The sequence below is a fragment of the Arachis ipaensis genome, chromosome B4 (genome assembly GCF_059453495.1).
Source record: "Arachis ipaensis isolate K30076 ecotype BB chromosome B4, ASM5945349v1, whole genome shotgun sequence".
Lineage (NCBI taxonomy): Eukaryota > Viridiplantae > Streptophyta > Magnoliopsida > Fabales > Fabaceae > Arachis > Arachis ipaensis.
The window spans coordinates 120,296,950-120,314,870 of NC_142439.1; the positions used below are offsets into that span (position 1 = coordinate 120,296,950).

General features: G+C 29.7%; 1 protein-coding gene across 1 annotated transcript; it reads right to left on the minus strand.

Annotated features, from left to right (window-relative positions):
* Positions 1–16,649: 16,649 nt before the first annotated feature.
* On the minus strand, positions 16,650–17,162 carry LOC107636869 (uncharacterized). The gene has a single exon (XM_016340343.2). It carries the CDS (start codon positions 17,160–17,162, stop codon positions 16,650–16,652), a length of 513 nt encoding a protein of 170 aa, XP_016195829.2.
* Between the last annotated feature and the right edge of the window lie 759 nt (positions 17,163–17,921).

Genomic DNA, 17,921 nt, shown 5'->3' on the forward strand with positions numbered 1-17,921 from the left:
GAACAAAACGTTATAAACTTTTTTAGGAAGTTATAACTTTTCAGTTTGACCTATTTATTTACCCTTCTTGTCACAATTTAATATTTTCATATTTAATGGTTTTGTTGAGTATTAATTTATTATCAAAATTTATGCTTCTTAAGAATGTGTATCTATTATCTACTTAATATACTAAAACTGGGTTTTTTCCCAGCTAATGGAAGTGAGGTGTCGATTCCTCATGAATCCATTTTCCCGCCAAAATGAATGCACTATTTTCTCTTCTAAGTATATTTTATAAAAATATCTTTATTATAATTATACTATAATTAGAATTTAAGTAATAATGTATAATTATACTAATTTAGGAAAATATCTTTATTATAGTTATATAAAATCAATATTTAATGCATTATTAAACTACTTATCAATTATCAATTAAAAATAATAATAATAATAATAATAATAATAATAATAATAATATGATAATTATATGATTATGGCACCGGTTATTAATAACCAATTTATATTTTTCTAAATAAATTTATTTTAGAAAAATATCTTTATTATAATTATATTATAATATTATAATTAATATTTAATGAATAATACATAATTATACTAATTTAAGAAAATATCTTTATTATCTATCTATTCTATTTATTCTATTATATAAAAATCAAATTTTTGCACTTAATGATGAAACTGATGTGACATGCTCTTGAGATGTTTCCTTATTTATTTCATTTAATTCGTTAAAGCAAATCAATTATAATTAATTAATTATATCAATTAATTAATTTGATTAGACATTCAAATTTCACCATTTATTATAATTTATATGAATTGATTAATTATAATTAATTATATCAATTAATTAATTTGGTTAATTATACTAATTATTTGATTTGATTGGAATAAATATCAAATTATTTAATAAATAATAAATATGATAATGAAATATATGAATTAATTTAATTAGTTTATTTTTCTTAATACTATCTATTTATACAAGATTAAATATTTTTTACTCATTCGCTCTCTTTTCTGTCTCTCTTTCTCCCTTCCTCCCTCTTTTCCTCTCTTTTTCTCTCCTGTGTTTAAGGTACAATTTTTATAATTTATTTAATTTTTGTTTTTTTATCTTTATTTATACATTTATTTTTTTATTTTTGTTTATTTTAATTGCTTATTATTAGGCGCATACTTTTTTTCTTTTAGCTTCTAATTAACAAAAAAGATGTGTCATCTTTATGTTACTTTTAAATAATCTTACTATAATTTTATTTTGTAATATTCTATTTTATCATGTGTACTTCAATTCACATATATATATATATATATATATATATTGTCTTTTTTTTTGTGATTCACAATTAATATATACATTGTTTGTGTATGTGGTTTATATGTTAATGATTTTATTGATTCTGTTTTATTATTATTTTTTGTGTGTGTCTCTTTGTTGCTCTTTATTTTAGTTATATTCATTGATTTTTCTGTATTGATGCTCTTTTTATTTGAAATATCGTGACAATTTAGAGTGTATGTTGTGATCCATGTGATATTCGTTAATTTGGTGTATCTTTTTAGATGGTTTATGTTATAATGTGTTTAAGAAGTTGACTTAAAATTATAATATGATATATAAATTTATAATATGATTTATAATATGCTAAAATATTAGAATATTATCATATAGATATTTTTTATTTGTCCACTAGATTCAACTATATAGAATCTTGAAAATTATGCAATTATGTAATTAGTTATTTTTTCATATAATTATTGTATTGATCATTTAAATTAGTGAGACGATTTTCATTATTAATATTTATAAATATGCTATTATTTGTATAATTGATTGAATCATCTTATTTGTTTAAATTTAATTCTATTGAATTAATTATTCAAGGTGTCATCGCTATTTCTATTTTTAAAGAATTTTTTAAATATTATTTAACAATTCTAATAACATAATAACAATTAAAAAAACATAACAAAAAAATTTTTAATGTGAAAATAGGGTAAAAAAATAAATTTATTTAATAATTTTTTCAGGATATATATATGTTTTTTTATAGATAATTATTGTAAGGCATGATAAATTATTAAATTCTAACAATAATTATTAAGGATAAATAATTGTTATAATTAAAAATAATGTCAATTTAAATTATATACAAATAAACCATGCATGCCAAACATAACAACTTAAAAGGGTTACTTTTGAAAGAATATAGTTTATGATATTTAATTTTTTTACTATTTATTAAAAAAACATAATTACTTAACGATATTTATTTTTTAAATTCACTATGTATGCAATTTTATTTTTTTTTTTACAATATTTTACTCATGATGGTAATTATTCTAATGGTGTAAATGTAGAAAATTATATTTTTATTTTTTGGTATAATCGATATATTATTAATAATGAATAGTAATTAACCCCTTATATTTTTAATCAAAGCATTTTGACGATGTTTCTATTTATACATATTAATGGATGATTGTTTCTTTAAAAATAAAATGCATTATGATTTTAGGTTATTTCATAATTAACAATAATACTTGATTATTTCTTTAAAAATAAATTTCATTATGATTTTAGGTTATTTCATAATAATAATTAATGTTCATAACATTTAATTACTCTAAATTTTTTATTTTCTATCATTAGTAGTTAATTCCAAATTAAAAAGATTATATTGAATTGTTGAATAGTCCAAGTATAACCGGAGTTGATTTAGTTTATTTATTTATTAATATAATTCATTGAAAGCATAAATAATAAATAAGACAAATAGTTAATTAAAAAAAATAGAATGTTAGTAATTACTTAAAATAGATAACAAAATAAGTTATAGGGTATTACTTTATTTAAATTATTAATAATTAAAAGAATAAAAGGTCAGTAATTATTTTTAAAATAGACATTAAATTTAGTTTTATAGTACTAATTGATTTGAGTTGTTAATAAAATTTTATAATTTTCATATTTATATCTACTCAATTTATGTAATTTATTTTATTCTATTTTAACAAAAAATTGAGACGTGCATTTTTAATTATTTATTTAGAACGTATAGCGAAATGAGTTATATCAGTTAAAATTAATTATCGATAATTAATATCAATTAATTGATTGTATTAATCTGTAAGATGAATAACATATAATAAATGTTGTGAAATTAATTTTAATAAATTAATAATTAAAAAATAAAAAACTAAAAGGGACTTTTTTATTGCTTTTTAATGGCTACACGTTTTTATAATTTCACTTTCTCTTTATCTCTTCCTTTCACATTTATTTCTTTTAATTTATTGAACTAAATCAATTACACTAATTATTTGTATTGACTAATTAAGTACTTTTTAATAGGTTATTATAATTGTGTCTTTAGACCATAGGTTAAAAATATTATAAAAAATATTTTATAAAATTTGTTGAAAAATAAATATTTTTAAAATGTGTCCTTAAGACACAAATTAACTAAATTATTTTTCAATTTAATGTGTTTTGATTCATTCAATTGTATAAATTATAACTAATCAATTATGTAATTTGATTTGATTAGAATAAATATTTTATTATTTAATATTTTATTTGATTCATTAAATTACATTAATCATAACTTCAAATATTTAATTTAATTAGAGTAAATATCAAATTATTTGAAATTTTTTTTGATTCATTAAACCAAATTAATTATAACTAATTTATTATTTAATTTGATCGAGATAAATATTAAATTATTTAATAAATAATATATAAAGCAATGAAATAAATGATCTCAATTAATTCAATTTATTATCTTATTATTTTATATATCCCTTTTCTCCATCTCTATTCTATACTTCACGTAAAATATTTATAATTTTTTTATTTTTTTATCTTAATTTTGCTAATATTTTTCTATAATTTTATTTTATATTAATTCTTGTTTTCTTTATTTTGATTAATAATTCTTAAGGGTATTATTATTTTATTTAAAGATAATTTAAATTTTTTGTAATATTATTATAGAAGTTAATTAATAGGTTCTTCTTTAAAATATTTTTTTTGAAATTTTTTTAATAAGATTGTATTTTGATTTTTCTCTTTCATCCTTTCTATTAATTAATTATATTAATCTTCTATTGCAATACATTTTTTATCTACTCCACACCTTATCTTTTCTATCTTATTTTACTTTTTTTAATTGCTATTTTTACTTTATTTTTAATTATTTATTTTACTTATACTTCTCATATATAGATTTATTATAATTCATCACAGGTTCTTTTTTAATTTTAAGTGATTTTTTATGTTATATTTTACCATTGATACTTTTATTTTGTTTAGTGTATTTTTTTATCTAAGTTTAATATAATAATCTGTAAATATCTATTCTATTATATAAAAATTAAATTTCTGCATTTAATGATAAAACTGTCGTGGCATGTTTCTGATGGTATTTTTCGATTTATTTCTTTTAACTCATTAAATTCAATTTATTATAATAAATTAATTCTATCAACTAATTGATTTGGTTAATTATTTAAATATCATATAATTTATTATAATTTCTATCAATCAATTAATTGTAACTCAAATTGAATGATTAGGAAACTCCAAAAGCTACTTTTTTTTAGCTTTTGACTTATAAAAAGTTACATTAATAGTGTTTGGTACAATTTTTTAGATAAACTTTTAACTTTTCAAAAAGTTATTTAAGAGCTTTTGAAGAAGTTAAAAAATGTGACTTCTTCTATTTTCAAAAACTATTTTATCACTCCTATTTAATGCACAACTTTAAAATAAGGACTTCTATAATAACTTTCCAAACACAAAATAACTTATTTAAAAGTTGTTATTAATAAAAGTCCTTATATTTTAAGCTCATTTTTTAAAAGAACTTATTTAAGAAGTTTAGCCAAATTGGCCTAATAGTAAATTAAGCTATTTTACATTAAATGACTTATATAATGGTCATCTCATTTATTATCATAAATGCTGAATTAAATAAGTCATTATTACTTTTGATGTAGAATTAAATGAGAATAAAACCAGAGATACTATTTTATTTGGCTTTAGGGTTTAATGGGTGTCACACTCAGATATAAATAGTGACTTCCGAATTTTGGTCTCTAACACATCAAAGCCACATCCATAACTCTTTTTCCATAAAAGGAATTGCGATTCAACTCTATCAGGGATACAGAAGGTTTTCAAAGAACAAGAAAATGGTCTGAATTTGTACGAATTCTAAATGTTTGAACTTACGATGTTGTTTCAGTTGGTTATCGTTATGAGAATGACTCTAATCTATACGTGTCTAAGGAGTAGAATAGATTAAATATTATTTAAGTAATTTATTTCTAATATTGGTATTTGATTGAATTAGTTTTAGAGAAATTTAAATTGTTGACTCAATTTATATATTACGACTATTCTTTTTGAATATATTATTTTTACAGTTTTTAATATAATTTTTTTTTCTAATTTTTAAGTTTATTTTCTTTCTTGAATATATGTATCACCTTTTTCTTCTCATTTTATATTTTAGATTAGTAATGTAATTATTAAAAAAATGTATTTAAAAAATATTAAAACATCACTATTTAAAAAAAGAAAGATGTGTGAAAAAAAGGAAAAAAAAATTTAAACATTACTATTAGAAAAAAAATGGAGCTGGGATTGAGGAATATATATGGATATAAAAAAAAAATTATTGCACGATTGTTGAATAAAAAATAATCATATATATAAAATGAAATAATTATAACAAAAAATAATTAATATATGTAATTTAAATATTTTTAATAAACGGTAACATGAAATTTAACAAAATATAATTCATATATTTTTTGATTTATGTATATGTATATAATTATTTATGTATATGTATATATATTAAGAAAAACTAGCGTAATATATATATATATATATATATATATATATATATATATATATATAATTATTTAACAAAATTAATATATACGTATACATAAATAAAAAAATTATTATAATTTTTAGAAATTACACATGAACTTTTGTTTTCTCTCAAATAAATTTATTCTAATTATATTACAATTAGCTCATGAATAATGCATGATTATATTAATTTAAGAAAATATTTTCATTATAATTATATCAAATCAATATTTAATGCGTTATTAAACTACTTATCAATCATCGATATTTTTAATCATTCTAATTATATCAATTGATATAATTCTAATTCTCATTCAAGTGCAATGATTTTATTAGGAGATAGTTAATGCACATATTAATAGTGACCCATTTAATTTGATAATAATAATAATAAAAAGGTCTACACGTTACATGAATTATATTTTAAAAAGGTAAAATATATTTTAAAAAAATTAGGGTATCAATAATCAATTGTGATTAATATCAATATCAATAATTAATTCTTATAATTATTTTTGTACTACTAAAGGTTACATATCGTGTTTTTTTTTTGTAAAAAAAAGGTTGTGATTCATAAAATTTTCGTAAAGTTATATCGTATGACACAAGATTAATTAGATAACAAATTGAATTTTAATTAATATGTTTTATTTTCTGCTCATATTTTTCATTAATTATTTCACTTTTTATATTTACAATAAATATTAATGTAAAAAAGAAAAAAATAATATTGAATGCTATCTATTTTGTTTATTTAGAGTCATAATTAAATTTGATATAATTATAGTAAGTATCTAGAATTAATAATAACATGATACTATAATTTTAAATTGTATAATATAATAAAAAAAATATAGCAATTTATGTATGCTTTCTATATAGCAATAATATTATATATATTTATATATCTCCTCTTTTAGCTCTTTCTTAAAAATATTGGCATATAACTAATGTCGATAATATATATATTGAGTAAGTATCTCTATTGAATTAATCATAAAGGTTAATAAAATATAATGGCATAAATTTTACCTAATTGTAGCAAGTATCTCTATTGAAAATATTTGCTAATTATTACAATATATAATTAATAAGAATTATAAGGTTATGGAAAGTCCCATCCAAATTTGACAAGAACAAGACGACTTACATAGAAATGATTCTCATGGATGATAAGGTAAGTTCATTATTTTCCATGATTCTTTCAAGTGATGTTAGGTCCATTTTATAAATATTTTTTGTTCATATTTTAAGTTTAGTTGATAAATACACCCTTGCACGAATCAAAGACAGTGCAATTTTATAGATTTATAAGTGCTAATAGCCTTTATATTTAATTTGTTGGTGGATTTGACTATTACTATATTATTTATGATCACATTCAGTATATATGTCTAATTTATTGAAGAAAGTAGATTATTAAAACCGATTAATAACTATTTTAGAGTTAATCCAATTAACACTAGATAAAAAAAAATCAAACAATGCATAACATATTACTTTTTTATTAATCAAATTATTATAATTCAAATTAATTTTAAAAAAATAATTTAAAATTATAATTTCAATCTTATCACGTGTATGGCACGGATAATTACACTTGTATATTATTGAAATCGAATTTTATCAATTAACAGTATAACTAATATGGCATATTTTTAAAAGTATTTTTTATTTATTTTATTTAATTTATTTAAATATGTAACACCCTACTACACAGAGCCTTACGTTTAAGTCGTAAAGCAGAGGTGACAAGGTATTACGACCTCTAAAAGAAAAGACATATAAATATAGTTGAAAGAAATTATATCTAGGAGCCTTGAAGGATAAGCTAAACAAGAACGATAAACAAAAAATCGTGTGACTCTCGCATGGATATTCATAAAATGGATAGGTAAGATCAAAAGGAAACTGAAAATATATACATATCAGAGTTTCAAAATACAGATAGCAAGCTCTAGACTCAACCTGCGAAGCTAAGGCCGGCCAGAGTATGTGATTATATATATCTATATACAATCCAAAATAAAACTCAAACCACAAAATAAACACCTGTATCTCCAAGTTAACCTCTAGGAGGGACAAAACACAAATATGTACATGCGGAGATTCTATAAACATATATACGTAGCATAAAACAAAATATGACAGTCCAAAGGATAGTTATTCGCTTGTATGGAGGGTTTCCAGACGCTCAACGAGGTGCCTCTCGACCTGCATCTGAAAACAACAACATAGTTTGGGGTGAGAACCAGAGGTTCTCAATATGGTAAAGGTGCCCACATAGTTAATATAAAAGGTCCCGGGAGAGCCAGATGCATTCCTAGAACTTCGACACTCAGATTTCAGCTTAAGAATTCAACTAAACCAGAAGTTAGGTAAATTGTCTAAGGTATCTAGTTCTGAATCTAACTTTAACCCAATACTTCATGTTCTGTCTCCTCCAATCCTCCGAATCACTGGTGGAACAACCCTCGTCATTCTTCCGCCAGACAAGGGGCCTCTTAGTTGCATAGACAAACTTTACAGACAAGGAAAACACAAATAGAGAAGCATTTACAGCAAGTAGAACAAGTAGCAGATAAGCAGAATTTAACAGTTAAGCAAACTAAAACAATGCACACTCAAACAAAGCAAACAAATGCATATGATGTATGCCTGTCCTATGGCTGATGAGTCTCATCTGTCGGTTATACAGCCAATGTAAGGCCCACATCGGTTGGAGAGGGGAACGAAGCATGCCTTATAAGGGTGTGGATACCTCTCCCTAACATGACGCGTTTTGACGAGTGAGTGTAGGGGGCTTCGGCTAGCATCCCTATCGTCAAAGGAAAAGCCGTGAGGCCTTGTGTGCCAAAGCGGACAATATTGTGCTAGCGGGTGGTCTGGGCTGTTACAGATGGTATCAGAGCCAGAACCCGGATCGATGTGCCAGCGAGGGCGCTGGACTCCCTTAGGGGGTGGATTGTAAGGCCCACATCGGTTGGAGAGGGGAACGAAGCATGCCTTATAAGGGTGTGGATACCTCTCCCTAACATGACGCATTTTGACGAGTGAGTGTAGGGGGCTTCGGCTAGCATCCCTATCGTCAAAGGCAAAACCGTGAGGCCTTGTGTGCCAAAGCGGACAATATTGTGCTAGCGGGTGGTCTGGGCTGTTACAGCCAACCCGACATGTCCTGGTAGTTAACCATTGGACAGTCCCCCTGTGCGCGCATCCCCAAGCTTAATAATATTCCATGGAGTTAAACTCCAAGCTCAAATATAATATTCCATGGAGTCACACTCCAAGCTCTATAATATAGTATTCCATGGAGTTAAACTCCAAGCTCAATAATATAGTATTCCATGGAGTCGAACTCCAAGCTCAATAATATAGTATTCCATGGAGACGAACTCCAAGCTCAAATATAATATTTAATATTTATATATATATGCATGCCCATGGGGGAATCTGGGGAGTTAAAGTGCCCGGTCACATCTTGCGATAGAGGGTCAATAAATAGTCTCAAATACACAAGCCACATAATAATCTCTTTCTCTTTTAAAATAATACCTCAAATCAAAACTCCAAATCTTATAGAAATTTTGGCAATATCAACTCTAAGACTCAAATTTCTGCCATCCTTCAAGGGTCCCAACTATCCAACCAAACACCTCTCAGTCATTCAAATCATTTCCAGTAACAAATTATTTCAAAATCAAACAAATACCAATATTAAATCTTTTTCCAAACCGACCAACTTCAACAGCAAATTATTGACAACTGCTAAACCTCACATTTTATACCTATACACAATCCATCAATTATTCATTCATTTCATTCCTATCTTAAGGTCTTCTAACCTAAGTTTTCACGTGACATTAAATATTAACTACGAGAAACCAAAACCATACCTTCGTATGGAATCAAAATATTCGAAGCTCCGGAGAAACTTTTTGACTGAGCTATCGAAGAAGAAAGTGTCCAGAATCGTCTATGCCTCCTAAAACTCAAGTTGGTCAAACTCAAGAGGTAGAGGAGCTACGTCACCGTCAACTTCTACCGGTCAAAAGTGGTGCCAACGTATAGAAGAGGAGGATACAAATACTTTTACCGGATTAGATTTTTGATTGGAGTTACGAATTGCAAGAAATCAAAGTCGGAAGTTTGATGGGTTTACGGTCTTTCGCGGTTACGTTCTTCTCTCCCGTTTTCTTTTTCCTTTTCTCTCGCATATGCTAATCATATATATATATATATATATATATATATATATATATATATATGTATGATTAATTAGCAAGCCGACTTTGGCTTCCTTTATTAGATAAATACACTTTATATATATATGCACAATGATAATGATAATATATATCTAAATGAGAAATATAAACCGCCTGTGATTTCCATGCTTTATAATTAATAATAGTAATAATAATACTAGAAATAGTAATGATGTTCATGTAATAATAATAATAATAATAATAATAATAATAATAATAATAATAATAAACGTAATAATAGTAATAATAATAGTAATGCAATGAATATAATATATATAAACTTATAATGCAATTTAATACTTACGGCAATTATATACAATGTTTATAATAATAATAATAATAATAATAATAATAATAATAATAATAATAATAATATGGATTTGATTAAATTTAAATTATTATAAAATTAGTTCAATTACCGATAATAAAAATAATTTTTTTAAAAATAAGGAATTCTAATTTTATAAAATAAATTATAACTTATTTATATTTATATTTTTAAAATTGAGGGTCGCTACATTCTACCCATCTTATAAAAATTTTTGCCCTCGAAAATTGATATAAAATGGAAAAGATTCATACTAACGTAACTTCCCTTCTTAAACATATCAAAGAAAAACAGAAAGATTTGACACGCTTAGTTTACAAATCCAGGATATGGCTTAAAAGTCTACGCAAAGCGGAAGATACAAGATAGACTCGATGCAGAAAGGTTATAAGGCAGGCTGGTATTAGAACGACGGGTTTACTGTCCCTAATACTCGCTTCATCTAGCTCCTAAGTTCTGCCGATTCTAATGGTGTCACCTTTCGTAATACAATCGAACTTGGTTCAGCCTCTGACACTAAATCTATCACAACTTACTCTTTCTCTTGACACCTAACCGATTATCAATTACGGATTCAATCTATGTCATGTCTCTTCCTCGTAACTTACCATCTCTGGGTTTCAGGTAACTATCCCGCACAGCTCTCAACATTTTCGGTTCCTTATGTATAACTTAAGTTGTATACTCAAAATAGTTCAACCTACTACTGCTGCGCCACTCTTATTATTATTCTCCAAGAATTTAGTCACTTTTCTAGGTTGACCAACTATCGTTCTGTCTCACTATTCGGAGGTCATTGGTCGATCACTCAGTTGAAGATTACAATGCTCACAACTCGATAATGTGCTACAATGAATGCTACGTGTTATTTACTATGCAAGGCAGTCAAAAATTTCTATTACTAGTTCGTGATTACCTCTAATCGGAGTATCTGCGCTTCCAGCACCATCCGCTATCATAGTGAACATGCGTCCCTGATGATGTGCCTTTCCAGCCTCTTGATTCTTCTTCTTTTTTCCAGACAATTCCAAGATAAATGTCCAGCTTCACCACAGTAATAGCATACACCTAAACCAGCTCTGCACGGAGTATTCGGGTGGTACTTTCCACACCTCCTACAAGTTAGATCATTCGGTGGGGTCTGAGCTTGCTTTCCTTTGCCTCTTTCCTGGCTGTTGTTATTACTGAATCTCTGGAAGTTATTCTGACCCAAATGTGGTTGTGGGGTATAACCGCCTCGCTTAAAATCTTGTCCTCTAGGGGCGAAGTTTCTTCCCTGATCTCTCCTAACAAAAACTCGCTGATCACCCTTATCTGATGTCGCCTTCCTCAGACAATCCTCAGCCACCCTACTCTTATTCACCAATTCAGAAAACACTCTGATCTCCATTGGGGCAATGAAGCTCAGAATATCGCTTCGAAGACCTCCCTCATATTTAATACACTTCCATTCAGCAAAATCTTCAAGTGCACCTTGACAGATACGAGAAAAGCGACATAACTCCTCAAACCTGCTAGTATACTCAGTAACAGTCATCTGTCCCTGCTTTAACTGCATCAATTCAAGTTTTTTGGCATTTCTGGCTGAATTAGGAAAGTATTTCTTATAGAACTCTGTTCGGAAAACCTCCCAAGGAATCACAGCGCCATCTGGCTGCAGAATACGTCGTGTCCCCTGCCACCAATACTGAGCCTCACCCTGCAGCTGATAAGTTCCAAACTCAACCCATTGCTCCTCAGGAACCTGTTGAGCCTGCAGTGCCCGTTCCATAGCCTGAATCCAATTGTATGCATCAGTGGGATTTGAGGTTCCCCTGAAGGTCGGAGGGTGAACTTTCAGAAATGTAGCAAGTGTCATAGGACCGTCCTCATCATTATTGTTCCCGTGATTACCCTGGTTTATCTGATTACCCAGTACCTCAGCTGTCGCCTGCATAGCCGCAGCCATATTTCCTAGGGCAGCCATGAAGTCTACTGGATCATTCCCTGCCGGGCCAGGAGTAACGGTGCCTATCCTACCTCCACCTCGCCCGCGACCACGTCTGTGAGTCGACATCTGGTCCCTTCACACACCAAACAAATGATATTAAGTTGATCAGTCTCAATATCGCAAGTCTAATGCTTCAAGTTCCGAATGCATGCTCATGAACGTTTATGCCACATATATCAATAAGATATCCTAATAGCACATACACACATCCAGTGTATGCCCAAAAGCATAATAAGTCCATCCCTCAGGCTCTACAGGAATGAACTGCTCTGATACCATAATGTAACACCCTACTACACAGAGCCTTACGCTTAAGTCGTAAAGCAGAGGTGACAAGGTATTACGATCTCTAAAAGAAAAGACATATAAATATAGTTGAAAGAAATTATATCTAGGATCCTTGAAGGATAAGCTAAACAAGAACGATAAATAAAAAATCGTGTGACTCTCGCATGGATATTCATAAAATGGATAGGTAAGATCAAAAGAAAACTGAAATTATATACGTATCAGAATTTCAAAATACAGATAGCAAGCTCTAGACTCGACCTGCGAAGCTAAGGCTGGCTAGAGTATGTGATTATATATATCTATATACAATCCAAAATAAAACTCAAACCACAAAATAAACACCTGTATCTCCAAGTTAACCTCTAGGAGGGACAAAACACAAAATATATACGTAGCATAAAACAAAATATGACAGTCCAAAGGATAGTTCTTCGCTTGTATGGAGGGTCTCCAGACGCTCAACGAGGTGCCTCTCGATCTGCATCTGAAAACAACAACATAATATGGGGTGAGAACCAGAGGTTCACAGTATGGTAAAGGTGGCCGCATAGTTAATATAAAAGGTCCCGGGAGAGCCAGAGGCATTCCTAGAACTTTGACACTCAGATTTCAGCTTAAGAATTCAACTAAACCAGAAGTTAGGTAAATTGTCTAAGGTATTCTAGTTCTGAATCTAACTTTAACCCAATACTTCACGTTCTGTCTCCTCCAATCCTCCGAATCACTGGTGGAATAACCCTCGTCATTCTTCCGCCAGACAAGGGGCCTCTTAGTTGCATAGACAAACTTTACAGACAAGGAAAACACAAATAGAGAAGCATTTACAGCAAGTAGAACAAGTAGCAGATAAGCAGAATTTAACAGTTAAGCAAACTAAAACAATGCACACTCAAACAAAGCAAACAAATGCATATAATGTATGCCTGTCCTATGGCTGATGAGTCTCATCTGTCGGTTATACAGCCAACTCGACATGTCCTGGTAGTTAACCATTGGACAGTCCCTCTGTGTGCGCATCCCCAAGCTCAATAATATTCCATGGAGTTAAACTCCAAGCTCAAATATAATATTCCATGGAGTCACACTCCAAGCTCTATAACATAGTATTCAATGGAGTTAAACTCCGAGCTCAATAATATAGTATTCCTTGGAGTCGAACTCCAAGCTCAATAATATAGTATTCCATGGAGACGAACTCCAAGCTCAAATATAATATTTAATATTTATATATATATATATGCATGCCCATGGGGGAATCTGGGGAGTTAAAGTGCCCGGTCACATCTTACGACAGAGGGTCAATAAATAGTCTCAAATACACAAGCAACATAATAATCTCTTTCCCTTTTAAAATAATACCTCAAATCAAAACTCCAATTCTTATAGAAATTTTGGCAATATCAACTCTAAGACTCAAATTTCTGCCACCCTTCAAGGGTCCCAACTATCCAACCAAACACCTCTCAGTCATTCAAATCATTTCCAGTAACAAATTATTTCAAAATCAAACAAATACCAATATTAAATCTTTTTCCAAACCGACCAACTTCAACAACAAATTATTGACAACAGCTAAACCTCACATTTTATACCTATACACAATCCATCAATTATTCATTCATTTCATTCCTATCTTAAGGTCTTCTAACCTAAGTTTTCACGTGACATTAAATATTAACTACGAGAAACCAAAACCATACCTTCGTATGGAATCAAAATATTCGAAGCTCCGGAGAAACTTTTTGACCGAACTATCGAAGAAGAAAGTGTTCAGAATCGTCTATGCCTCCTAAAACTCAAGTTGGTCAAACTCAAGGGGTAGAGGAGCTACGTCACCATCAACTTCTACCGGTCAAAAGTGGTGCCAATGTATAGAAGAGGAGGATACGAATACTTTTACCGGATTAGATTTTTTATTGGAGTTACGAATTGCAAGAAATCAAAGTCGGAAGTTTGATGGGTTTACGGTCTTTCGCAGTTACGTTCTTCTCTCTCCCGTTTTCGTTTTCCTTTTCTCTCGCATATGCTAATCATATATATATATATATATGATTAATTAGCAAGCCGCCTTTGGCTTCCTTTATTAGATAAATACACTTTATATATATATGCACCATGATAATGATAATATATATCTAAATGAGAAATATAAACCGCCTGTGATTTCCATGCTTCATAATTAATAATAGTAATAATAATACTAGAAATAGTAACGATGTTCATGTAATAATAATAATAATAAACGTAATAATAGTAAAAATAATAGTAATGCAATGAATATAATATATATAAACTTATAATGCAATTTAATACTTACGGCAATTATATACAATGTTTATAATAATAATAATAATAATAATAATAATAATAATAATAATAATATAGATTTGATTAAATTTAAATTATTATAAAATTAGTTCAATTACCGATAATAAAAATAATTTTTCTAAAAATAAGGAATTCTAATTTTATAAAATAAATTATAACTTATTTATATTTATATTTTTAAAATTGAGGGTCGCTACATTCTACCCATCTTATAAAAATTTTTGCCCTCGAAAATTGATATAAGATGAAAAAGATTCATACTAACGTAACTTCCCTTCTTAAACATATCAAAGAAAAACAGAAAGATTTGACACGCTTAGTTTGCAAATCCAGGATATGGCTTAAAAGTCTACGCAAAGTGGAAGATACAAGATAGACTCGATGCAGAAAGGTTATAAGGCAGGCTGGTATTAGAACGACAGGTTTACTGTCCCTAATACTCGCTTCATCTAGCTCCTAAGTTCTGCCGATTCTAATGGTGTCACCTTTCGTAATACAATCGAACTTGGTTCAGCCTCTGACACTAAATCTATCACAACTTACTCTTTCTCTTGACACCTAACCGATTATCAATTACGGATTCAATCTATGTCATGTCTCTTCCTCGTAACTTACCATCTCTGGGTTTCAGGTAACTATCCCGCACAGCTCTCAACATTTCCGGTTCCTTATGTATAACTTAAGTTGTATACTCAAAATAGTTCAACCTACTACTGCTGCGCCACTCTTATTATTATTCTCCAAGAATTTAGTCACTTTTCTAGGTTGACCAACTATCGTTCTGTCTCACTATTCGGAGGTCATTGGTCGATCGCTCAGTTGAAGATTACAATGCTCACAACTCGGTAATGTGCTACAATGAATGCTACGTGTTATTTACTATGCAAGGCAGTCAAAAATTTCTATTACTAGTTCGTGATTACCTCTAATCGGAGTATCTGCGCTTCCAGCACCATCCGCTATCATAGTGAACATGCGTCCCTGATGATGTGCCTTTCCAGCCTCTTGATTCTTCTTCTTTTCCAGACAATTCCAAGATAAATGTCCAGCTTCACCACAGTAATATCATACACCTAAACCAGCTCTGCACGGAGTATTCGGGTGGTACTTTCCACACCTCCTACAAGTTAGATCATTCGGTGGGGTCTGAGCTTGCTTTCCTTTGCCTCTTTCCTGGCTGTTGTTATTACTGAATCTCTGGAAGTTATTCTGACCCAAATGTGGTTGTGGGGTATAACCGCCTCGCTTAAAATCTTGTCCTCTAGGGGCGAAGTTTCTTCCCTGATCTCTCCTAACAAAAACTCGCTGATTACCCTTATCTGATGTCGCCTTCCTCAGACAATCCTCAGCCACCCTACTCTTATTCACCAATTCAGAAAACACTCTGATCTCCATTGGGGCAATGAAGCTCAGAATATCGCTTTGAAGACCTCCCTCATATTTAATACACTTCCATTCAGCAAAATCTTCAAGTGCACCGTGACAGATACGAGAAAAGCGACATAACTCCTCAAACCTGCTAGTATACTCAGTAACAGTCATCTGTCCCTACTTTAACTGCATCAATTCAAGTTCCTTGGCATTTCTGGCTGAATTAGGAAAGTATTTCTTATAGAACTCTGTTCGGAAAACCTCCCAAGGAATCACAGCGCCATCTGGCTGCAGAATACGTCGTGTCCCCTGCCACCAATACTGAGCCTCACCCTGCAGCTGATAAGTTCCAAACTCAACCCATTGCTCCTCAGGAACCTGTTGAGCCTGCAGTGCCCGTTCCATAGCCTGAATCCAATTGTCTGCATCAGTGGGATTTGAGGTTCCCCTGAAGGTCGGAGGGTGAACTTTTAGAAATGTAGCAAGTGTCATAGGACCGTTCTCATCATTATTGTTCCCGTGATTACCCTGGTTTATCTGATTACCCAGTACCTCGGCTGTCGCCTGCATAGCCGCAGCCATATTTCCTAGGGCAGCCATGAAGTCTACTGGATCATTCCCTGCCGGGCCAGGAGTAACGGTGCCTATCCTACCTCTACCTCGCCCGCGACCACGTCTGTGAGTCGACATCTGGTCCCTTCACACACCAAACAAGTGATATTAAGTTGATCAGTCTCAATATCGCAAGTCTAATGCTTCAAGTTCCGAATGCATGCTCATGAACGTTTATGCCACATATATCAATAAGATATCCTAATAGCACATACACACACCCAGAGTATGCCCAAAAGCATAATAAGTCCATCCCTCAGGCTCTACAGGAATGAACTGCTCTGATACCATAATGTAACACCCTACTACACAGAGCCTTACGCTTAAGTCGTAAAGCAGAAGTGACAAGTTATTACGATCTCTAAAAGAAAAGACATATAAATATAGTTGAAAGAAATTATATCTAGGATCCTTGAAGGATAAGCTAAACAAGAACGATAAATAAAAAATCGTGTGACTCTCGCATGGATATTCATAAAATGGATAGGTAAGATCAAAAGAAAACTGAAAATATATACATATCAGAATTTTCAAATACAGATAGCAAGCTCTAGACTCGACCTGTGAAGCTAAGGCTGGCCAGAGTATGTGATTATATATATCTATATACAATCCAAAATAAAACTCAAACCACAAAATAAACACCTGTATCTCCAAGTTAACCTCTAGGAGGGACAAAACACAAATATGTACATGTGGAGATTCTATAAACATATATACGTAGCATAAAACAAAATATGACAGTCCAAAGGATAGTTCTTCGCTTGTATGGAGGGTCTCCAGACGCTCAACGAGGTGCCTCTCGATCTGCATCTCAAAACAACAACATAATATGGG

Coding starts and splice junctions, on each gene's coding strand:
- LOC107636869 (XM_016340343.2), bottom strand. CDS start 17,162: ATGTCGACTCACAGACGTGGTCGCGGGCGAGGTAGAGGTAGGATAGGC.